Raw genomic sequence first — 10,701 nt, 5'->3', positions numbered from 1 at the left:
CCCCCCCCCCCCCAACACACACACAACCCCCCACTCTTATGGTTTATGTTTTGTTCGACTATTGTTAAAAAACCCGGATTAGCAGAAGTTTACTCCCTACTCGCAATGTTTATAATATGTACAGAATGTTTGTTTCTGTAAGATATGCTTTTCCAAATAAAACATAAAGAAACCCCCAAAAAACAAAACAAAAAAGGTGTTTTAGTGGACAATGTAGGATATGTACATATAGCATATAGGCAGTTCAATCTTGAGGTTAAACTTACCATTTATCCGATTTAAACATCTGACAGATGATATTTGTTGATCACAGAAAACTTATCATAATTTTTACACTGTAGATAGAAGAAAGTGAATTGTGACTTTAGGGTATTATTTCATAACTAAAACTAATTAATTAATTAAGACTGCACAACAAAAATAAGACTAAGACTAAAGGCCCCCACATACTCGGGTGTACTTTACTCTGTGGAAGTACTCGAGGCGGACTCAACGCAAAGATCAATTTTTATGACCATGTACATGAACTTGGTGTCGCACGATAAACTGCCCGGCGAGAAACGGTGTTCACATCAAACTGTTTTGTGTGTGACACGGACCGCTCTCAGGTGATAATCAGCCCCAGTGCGCAGCGTGACTGCTGCTCTCTATGCAGCACTGGCAGGTGTGTGGTGGCTGTCCTGGTGGTGAAGAAATAGGGTTAAAGGCTCCTTCTTTTCTTTTGTTGTTTTAAAGCTAAGAGGCAAGTGATATCTTCCTCCTCATCCAGTGACGCCATGACTGGCAGAATTTTAGGCAATCTGTACGCTCGAGTATGAAGTCTCAACCGTCCGCAGACAGTAGGCGCAGAGCCTGCATGGCTCACGGGGTACGCACAGTACGCCTGAGTTTCTGGGGCCTTAAGAGGTTAGGGAATTTTTTTGAGGAAGAACTTAAGTAACTACTTTGAATGAGGATTTATCAAGATAAAGCACAACAACAATACTTTAATCATCTAAGATGAAATAATGATTATTAGTTTGTCTAAACCAGAGGTGTTAAGCTGCAGGCCTCGAAGGCCGCTGTCCTGGGACTTTTAGGTTTTTCTGCTCCAACACACCTGATTCAAATGGTGTAATTACCTCCTCATCAAATCACCAAGTTCTCCAGGAGCACGGCAACAAGTCATCCATTTAAACCAGGTGTTTTAGAGCAAGAACACAATGTTCAAATGTTTTCAATTTGTCTGGACTGCAGCCAGGCCAGTTCAGCACCAGTAGTCCACTACTAAAAAGCCATGCTGTTGTACTGGATGTTTGACTTTAACATGTTAACTTAGGTAAGGCAGGTGCAGGCTAAATTCAGTCTCTGAGAACTTCTGAGTCAAAACAGGCAAGAGTACATTCTGTATGTAAACCCAGCTGCTTTGTCATGGTTTCTAGAAATGAAGCAAATTCAATTTAGCACAAAAAAGAGCATTCTTTGTGACAACTAAATCGAAATCTGTCATCTGTCCAAAACCATAATTAAGGTATTATCTCACTTGGCTGAGAATAGTTGGTGACTGAGAATTGCAGAAAAAAAGGCAGATTTTCTGTTGCAGTCTCACTGACTTCAGAATATTTGTGACCAGCAAGTTGTGTGACTGCATTCTGAGCTTCAACGTTTTAAAATTCCAAACCTATTTATGTGTGCACAGCTTGCAAAACTGTATTTTAGGCCACACACAAAAATTTGTTGACCACATCATAACCACCTTGTCTCATTTTGTACCCACCTTGGCAAGTGCCCTCATGTTTATGGTTTAATCTTCTGGAGTACACTTAAGAAATGAAGATAGGCATATTTGGACCAGTTTTTCAATAATTATTATTTATCATTGATGTAGTTTTAAATCCCGCACTTTCGGGGGTGTAGCATTGGATGGTTTCTGTCAGGCAGGTCTCTAATTACAACTCTAGTGCTCCAAATTGTACAAAAACTAAGTTTAAAAGGTTTTGAGACACCTGCAACAACTCTGACTATATTGAGAGAAAATTTGTCAAACTAATTTTTTTGAACATGTTCAAAAATTAAAGCCTTTGTAACCCATTTAAGGAAAAAGGAACTCCCACAAACATTTTACGACATCTTAGAGACTCCCACGTAAATGCTGTTCGCCAATTAGTCCCCAACAGTGAGACAATACCTTAAGGTAGAAAAGATTTTTCCATCTCCTACAGAAAAGCATCTACAGTGTCTATAAAAAGTATTGAGCTCCTTGGATGTTTTATGCCTTTGTAGCTGTCATAAATCAATCATGGTCAATATAATCTGGACTTTTTCACAAAAAAAATCAATGTCAAAGGGAAATCATTTTTCAACAGTTTAATACTAATTAAATAAAAAATAAAAGTAAGTGATTGCAAATATATACTAGAGTTTGCCAAACTTTTCTTTAACAGTGGCTTTCACTCTTATGAAGCTTAGACTGGTGAAGAACCCAGGCAACAGTTGTAGCTCAGTCTCTCCATCTCACCTGCTGCAGCTTGTACCTCCTTCAGAGAGCTCACAGGTCTCATGGTGGCCTCTCTCACTATCCTCCTTCTTGCACAGTCACTCAATGAGTGAGGATGACCTACTCTTGGTAAATTTACATGTCCCATATTTCCATTTTTTGATGATGGATTAAACAGAACTGGGAATGTTTAGGGCCTTGGAAATCCTTTTGTATTCATCCCCTGGCTTGCACTTTTTGTCTGAGTTGAATTAAGGCAGTCACTTTAAAGGGGGTGAATATTTATGCAATGACATATTTTACATTGCATATTTTATATTTATTTTATTCATTTGGTATTGGTATGAAACAAGACTGGAACTTTGTTTTGTTTGTTCTATGGATGTATTTTAGCTGTGACTCTGGTGGGGACTGCGAGTGTCTCTGCACAGCCATAGCTTCCTACGCTGAGGAGTGTAACCGAAGAGGAATTTACATCCACTGGAGGTCCCAGGAGCTCTGTCGTACGTCACACTACCACATGTACTCCAACACATCAAACCACCGTTTATGCTGTAATTTCTGTTTCCTTTTGTTTGCAGCTCTTCAGTGTGAGAAAGGACTGATTTACAATCCCTGTGGACCTGCTTGCACTTCATCATGTCCAAGTGTCCAGCAAAGTTCTTACTCTCAGTGTACTGTGCTTTCCTGTGTCGAGGGCTGCTTCTGCCCTGCTGGTACTGTCAGACATGGTAAGTTTTCTGAACATTTCAGTGAGCCTACTTTTCAGTTATGGATAAATTAGATCATCCAACATTCTTTGCAAACATTTAATTTTAAAGATCACCAGAAGTCTTCCAGAAAACAAAACATTTTTATGCATTGTGGTCACTACAGTTAGCAGCTATTCAAAAGCTGTTTTCTTGTTTATGGGTATGTGTGATTGTTGATAGTTTTCTTAAGCCACCACAGTGGACTCTAGTGTGTCACTCCATACACCGCCATAAGTACACAAAAACGTTACAACTAAGGAATAATATAAATGTTAACATTTTGTAACAAACCCCCATCTAAATGGGTGATAATACACACTCAAGCAAGTTCTTGTAATTATTTTTAAAATTAGAAATAAGAGTACTTAAACTCCCTGTTTGTATTCATATTAGAAAAAAGAAAGAGACTTCAAGAAAGTAAGAGACTTGAAAAAAAAAGTTGGACATGTCATGGGCGGAGCACGCTATATTTCAGACACAAAAATTAGCTGTGCCTACAGCTACGGTGAAGTCTTCTTGATCTCTCCAGGGTTGAGTCAAGCTTCTCCAAATAGCCCTGTAATGGCTGCTTATCTGTTCCGTTTTAATGCCATATCTTTCTGTTTATGTTTGTTAGCTTGGTTTTAGCTGACGCGTTTCTGTTCAATATGCTCTTGTGCACTTGTCGTAGATGTGAAGAAGTACTTACAATAATCCACACAGCCTTCTGAACGGTGAACTTTACTTTTCTTTGTGCGGTTATCACAACATTTCTTCCATCTTGCACAGCATTCCACAAAATAACGGTCAAAAAACAGTTTTGAGCCAAGCTAACTACGTTACATTCATATTGCCTTCAAAAATGAAACTTATCCTGCCTCACTGCCCCCTTCTATACACCTCAAGCACTCCACCAGATGGCGCTTTTATACCAAAACGTAATACAGAAAAATCTTACTGTTAAACAAATATCTAAATGTAAAAATGTATACAAAGGCATGCACAATATTAAACAATGTTACAAAATGACATTTTTGGCTCTTACAAGCCCAAAACTCCACCAGTCAGTGCTGCTGTGTCTCTCCACACTGCTTCACCTGCCACATCCCCCTCCTAACCAACCTATGTTTTTTTATTTTTATAAGTTCAGGTAAAGCTGTGACCCACATTATTTTTCTTCATGGATACTTCTGGGGACACAATAAACAAATACAAGACATTCTTGCATCTTTAATAATACAGACATTTTAGTAGTATTTTTTGTTTATTTAGGTTTTGCTCTCCGTGGTAAACCATTTTTTTTGCTGAATACTATACTTTAGGGCAATGTCAGTTTTGACATATTGATTTTATACTTGAAGATATTCAGAATCAATCATGTCCAATCTGTTGTGTCCCGCACAGCTTTTTGAAGTCCCTGCTCAAACATTAAATACCCCCCCAGTCTGCCAATCCAGGGGGACTGCCCCTGATGTCCATGCAATATTGCAGAGTTGTGTCAACCAAGACAGCCCCACAACATCTAGAGCCTTAATGAACTCTGGGCAAATCTCGTCCACCCCCGGGGCCCTGCCACCGAAGAGCTTTTTAACCACCTCGGTGACCTCAGCCAAAGAGATTGGAGACCCCAACCCAAAGTCCCCAGGCTCTGCCTCCTCAATGGAAGACGTGCCGGTGGGATTGAGGAGGTCTTTGAAGGATTCTGACCACCGACCCACGATGTCCCGAGTTGAGGTCAGGAGCACACTATCCCGACCATAAACAGTGTTGATGGTGCCAAATGGTGGACCAGAATCGCCTCAAAGCCACATGGAATTAGTTCTCCATAGTCTCTCCAAACTGCTCCCACACCCGAGTTTTTGCCTCAGCAACCACTCAAGCCGCATTCCGCTTGGACTGCCGGAGGTGGGAGTTGAAGTTCAGTGTCACAGGGGACTCCACCAGATGTTCCTGTCATGTTGGATTCTAGTTTTCTTACCCACATGCAGAACACAACTGAGAACACTGGTTTTAAATGTGAGAGGTTTATTGTTAAGAAATTAAACAGGAAGGTGAGTGATAGTGTTTTGGTCCAGGATCTTTTCAACGGCACACGCCAGATTTCTGAGCACAGGAGGACAGGTTTGGTTAGTTCAAGCTCAGTAGGAATCTTCAGACTAGGGAGAAGGAACGGAGTCAGATGGAGCTTACGTGGTTGGGAGCGGGTCCGGACCGGGGGGGAAAGGCATCTGGGGTGTCCAGGGCTTGATGGGAGGAAGACGACGACTGGAGAGGCGGCGTTGGAGGGCGGACGGGTAGTGGGGAATTCCACTGCTTAGACACACAGGTAACTCGGATCTCTAGTCAGCATCACGAGGATCAGGGTCAGGGAACCAACAGTCTGACCTGATTTCTGGATGGTCCTCAGTGTCCTGAAGGAAGCACCTGAAGAAGAGGCACACAATGGTTCACTAGAAGAATTTCTTGACAGAGTCAGAACAGAGAAGATAACTCTGGGGCCTGAAGTACCGAACATAGGTGACACTCTGGCAGTGAAGTGACGGCGACTCCCTCCTAATATAAGAGCTGACGAGATTAGCAGCAGGTGTGCTGGATCAGGAGCTGTAGACCAACCCTCCAGGCAAAAACCTCAGGATGCCCTCTGGTGGAAAAAAAGTGAGATCGCAACCCCACAATTCCAAAACCCTGGATCCCAACAGTTCCCAACAAATCCTCACAATACTTTTGGGCCTGCCAGGTCTGACCGGCATCCTCCCCCACCATTAGAACCAACTCACCACCAGGTAGTGGTCAGTTGACAGCTCCGCCCCTCTCTTCACCTGAGTGTCCAAGACATGTGGCCGCAGATCAGATGAAACAACAACAAAGTCGATCATTGAACTGCGACCTAGGGTGTCCTGGTGCCAAGAGCACATATGGACACCCTTATATTTGAACATGGTGTTCGTTATGGACAATCCATGACGAGCACAGAAGTCCAACAACAGAACACCGTTCGGGTTCAGATCAGGGGGGCCGTTCCTCCCAACCACACACCTCCAGGTTTCACTGTCATTACCCACATGAGCGTTGAAGTCTCACAGCAGACCAAGTGGGTTCCCATGAGGAGCGCTCTCTAGCACTCCTAAAGCAACAAGTATGCCCACTCCTGCCCGGCGCCTCTCACCGGGGGCAACTCCAGAGTGAAAGAGTGTCCAACACCTCTCAAGGAGACTGGTTCCAGAGCCAGAGCCGTGCGTTTGAGGTGAGCCCGACTATTTCTAGCCGGAACCTCTCAACCTCACACACCAGCTCAGGCTCCTTCCCCACCAGAGAGGTGACATTCCACGTCCCGAGAGCCAGCTTCTGTAGCCGAGGATCAGACCGCCAAGGTCCCCGCCTTCGGCCACTACCCATCCCACATTGCACCCGACCCCTTTGGCCCCTCCCATAGGTGGTGAGCCCATGGGAAGGGGGACCCACGTATCCTCTTCGGGCTGTGCCCGGCCGGGCTCCATGGGTGAAAGCCCGGCCACCAGATGCTCGCCAGCTTGCCCCACCTCCAGGCCTGGCTCCAGAGTGGGGCCCCGGTGACCCGCGTCCGGGCGAGGGAACACTGCATCCAAAAATGTTGGTCTTCATAAGGGATCTTTGGGCTGCACTTTGTCTGATTCCTCACCTAGCACTTGTTTGCCATGGGTGACCCTACCAGGGGCATGAAGCTTTGAAAACATAGCTCCTAGGATCATAGGGACACTCAAACCCCTCCACCGTGGTAAGGTTGCAGCCCAAGAAGGGGTGTCTTAATTCATTCATGAAAATTTTATTTTGGTTTAGTTTCCTAATATAGTTGATGGCATACTTTGAACTTTTTTTGAATCTAACAAGGTTGATTCATGTCCTCTGGGTGGTTTCTTCTTAGTTGAATTGTTTCATCTTTAGTCCAATCTTCTTGCGTGTGAACAACTAGTTTTGGGTGACACATCCAACTGGTTGATTCGGTATGCAAAGGTGCTGCTTATAAGGCTGAGTTTGCTTGCAGTTCCTCAGACTGAAGAAATCTTTTGGATAAAAGACAAAATGTTTTAACTAAGAAGAACACGTCCAGAGGACCTGACTCAACCTTGTTAGATTTTTCTACCTGGATTATTGAGCATTCATTAGGACATCTGTTTTGAACTTAACATTAGCTTTATTCTAACAATTGTGTCGACCAAAAAGATTTTATACACAATAGGTTCGTCCATGTCAGACAGATGTATAATTGATTAAATTTTCAAATCACTTAGGATTCTTTTTTTTCTTTTTTTTAACAGGTGATAGCTGTATAATGCCTAGTCAATGTCCATGTGAGTGGGAGGGTTCCATGTTTCCCCCTGGAACATCTATCACCAAACACTGCCAGAACTGGTCTGTCAGTCAAAATGTTTTTCAAGAAACTGTGATTATTATGATTTTTTAAGATGACTAATATTGAAATCTACTGTTTTCATTCAGTTCATGTGATGAAGGTCTATGGCAGTGTGAGGGTGATGCTTGCCCTCCTCCCCCACCTCCATGCTTGGAGTCGGAGGTAGCGTGTAACACTGGGCGTTGTATCCCCTCTCAGTGGGTGTGTGACAATGAGGATGACTGTGGTGATGGTTCAGATGAGATTTGCCCATTCACCTGCTCCCCAGACCAGTTCCGCTGTACAAGCTGGCCAAGGTAACGAAAGATCAACTTGAATTTATAAACTTATTCAATTTATGTGGGTCTGAAAAAAAGACAGATTTTGCTTGTTTATAGCACTATTCATGATTTAGCAGTTTAATAGGTTAGTGTTTATATTCTGCCCTCACAGTACAACTTCAGCTATGTACAGCTCGACAGATAGCTAACAGCTTAAAGAAAAAAAGAACTCCAGAAGTTTTGTTGAAAATCAATGTCTTTCCCTTTTCCTCAGTTTTATTTGTAACAAAATAAAACATCATTAAATACAGAAGTAGAAGTAAATATTTCTAACACTAAACACCATACTCATTATACACATATTTATAATTACTTACAGACGAAGATTTGACCAGAGTTCGGAATGAAACAGCCTCATGACTGATCTCAGTGGCCCGGTCCCAATACTCCCACTTCCACCCTCGTTCCACCCTCACGTCCTTCAAATGTGCGTTCATGCTGAAGGGTTTCAGTGCGTAGTGTGTCCCAATTCTCCGGAGTGCTCTTTAGCCCCGCCCCCTTTGTGTACTACATCCGGCCTTCGGCTGAGCCTGGATCCAGGCGGACTTCGGCAAAGTATTTACCCACAATTCATCGCTGCATGTGACGTTTTGGATTTTTTATGAATGAAAGAGTTTTGAATTAAACAGCAGAAATATGGCAGTGGTGACAGAGCAAGCTGAATCTGTCACGAAAAAAGCAGTTTTTAAATGTAAAGTATTGAAATAATTCTTGTTTCACTCTGCTGTACAGGTGTGAATACTATCAAACTTTGCTCCGTATTCAACAAGTCAGAACAAAACACACTTGAACAGCCAAATATCTCCTGCAATCACTCTGGAAAGCAAAAATACCTAAACTGTACTTTTAAAATCATACTGGCACCTTCTTAAAATACCAAAACAGCGACCAGTCGGCCATGTTGGATGTTGCAGTTATGATGCAGAGGCAGAAGTTGAAGACATAACCTGTACTGTCCCAGTTCTCCAATGTCTGCTTGTAACCTGAACACAGGAACCCTTCTGTGCACTTCGACTGAGTACAGGCTTCATAGAGGGGTGTAGGGGGGAGGGACAGTAATGGGACCAGGCCAGTGTTGTTGCTCTGACTGGTCCATCCCTTAAACATGTCCGACTAGGAACTACTATTACTACTGTTTAGATCCCTTAGAAATTATTACTATTACTGCTAGACGGCACAGTTGACTTCTTCAGCTTTTGTACATGGTCAAAAGTAAAATCATTCAGTTTTTAAAATAATTTTCCTTTTTCTAAAAAATATTAATGGTTGCCAGAAAATACATTTTTGTGGCTTGTTGATTTTATATTTTACTGTAACATCACTGACAGACTGAAATTGGATGGTAAGTTTCAGTCTGTTTCTGGTAAAACTTAGTTTGTCCAAATACTACAGTACATCACTGAACTTTTAAATTAATTATTTTACAATATACTTTACTCATACTTTTGCAGCCCATTATACATTTTAAGTGTTTAGCATTTACAACCCCAATTCTGAAGAAAGTTGGGACATTTTATAGAATGTAAATAAAAACAGAATACAATAACTTGCAGATCTCAGAACCCATATTTTGTTTACAATGTAACATAGAAAACATAAAATTTGGAAAATGTTATGCTTTTTAATTATAAAAAGTTAGACAGGGCCATGTTTACCAATGTGAAGCATTCCCTCTTAAAAACAGTCTGTAAATCTCTAAAATAAATGAGGAGGAGTTGCTATAATTTTTGAAGAGACTATAGTTGCATTCTTGTTAGATGTAGGATTCTAGCTGTTCAGCAGTTCTGGGTCCTCTTTGCCAGATTTTTTTTTTGTTTCATCATGTGCCAAATGTTTCTAATTGGTGAAAGGTCTGATGTGTAGCCAGATCAGTTCAACACCCAGCCTTTTTTACGTCAAAGCCATGCTGTTGGAATGGACGCAGTATGAGGTTTAACACTGTCTTGCTAAAATATAAGAGGACATCCCTGAAAAACACATGGCCCGGATAGAAGCAAATGTTGTTCTGAAACCTGTATTGACCTTTATGTATTGATGGTGTCATGTTCGGTTCAAACTTTTGCACCCACATGCAGATACACCAGGCGGAGAGAGAGAGAATCAGAAAAAAAGGTGATTTATTGGGGGAAAAATAATAACTAATAATCAGGATGGTCGATCACAGAGCTGGGTTCGGGTTCACTGGAGTGGAAAAGAAGTGGAGGTGAGTATGATGTCAACAGGAACTAGAAATGTCGAAACAATGGAACGTTCTTACAAGAAATGGGTGGAGAACTGAGCCAGGGCGGATTTCTGTGGTACCAGGGTGGTTGCGAGGAGGTCTGCTGCTGGATCGGCGGAGGGACTGCGTTGGAGGACGGACAGGGTCTTTACTTCCCGTGGAGAGGAGTGACGGGGACAGACAGCGGAGGGGTCCGGGTAGGTCAGTTATGTCGATGCGGTCAGTGGAGCTCGGGTTACCGGTGGTGAGAGAAAACGCCACGGCGTCACAGGGAGTCACCTGAGGAGAATGGTACACGGTGAGTCACAAAAAAGGTTCACGAGGAGAGTTGTGCTGCGAGGAACACAGATGGCCTGTAGTACCATTACTGGTTAACACTCTGGCACCGGCGCGCAGGCTGCTCCCGTCTCTTATCCTCCTCCAAATGACGAGATGACATGCAGCTGTGCCGGTCGACCGGCAACCGCCGGCCACGCCCTCCAGAATGCCCTCACGGCACCCTCTGGTGGAAAAGGGACAAAACTGCAGCAAAAAACCCCAGACCACCACCCTGGATCCCAACA

At 42.8% G+C, this 10,701-nt stretch overlaps 1 protein-coding gene across 1 annotated transcript in view; it reads left to right on the top strand.

Annotated features, from left to right (window-relative positions):
* Nucleotides 1-10,701, top strand: part of scospondin (subcommissural organ spondin) — a 233,202-nt gene that overhangs the window by 36,473 nt on the left and 186,028 nt on the right. Inside the window, 4 exon segments of the mRNA XM_037973323.1 lie at nt 2,870-2,979; nt 3,058-3,207; nt 7,503-7,596; nt 7,684-7,856. Coding sequence (XP_037829251.1) covers nt 2,870-2,979; nt 3,058-3,207; nt 7,503-7,596; nt 7,684-7,856 — 527 coding nt within the window.

This window comes from Kryptolebias marmoratus, linkage group LG21 (genome assembly GCF_001649575.2).
Source record: "Kryptolebias marmoratus isolate JLee-2015 linkage group LG21, ASM164957v2, whole genome shotgun sequence".
NCBI classification, from domain to species: domain Eukaryota; kingdom Metazoa; phylum Chordata; class Actinopteri; order Cyprinodontiformes; family Rivulidae; genus Kryptolebias; species Kryptolebias marmoratus.
Note: the sequence above shows the minus strand (reverse complement) of the source record. Positions and strands in the feature narration are given on the sequence as shown.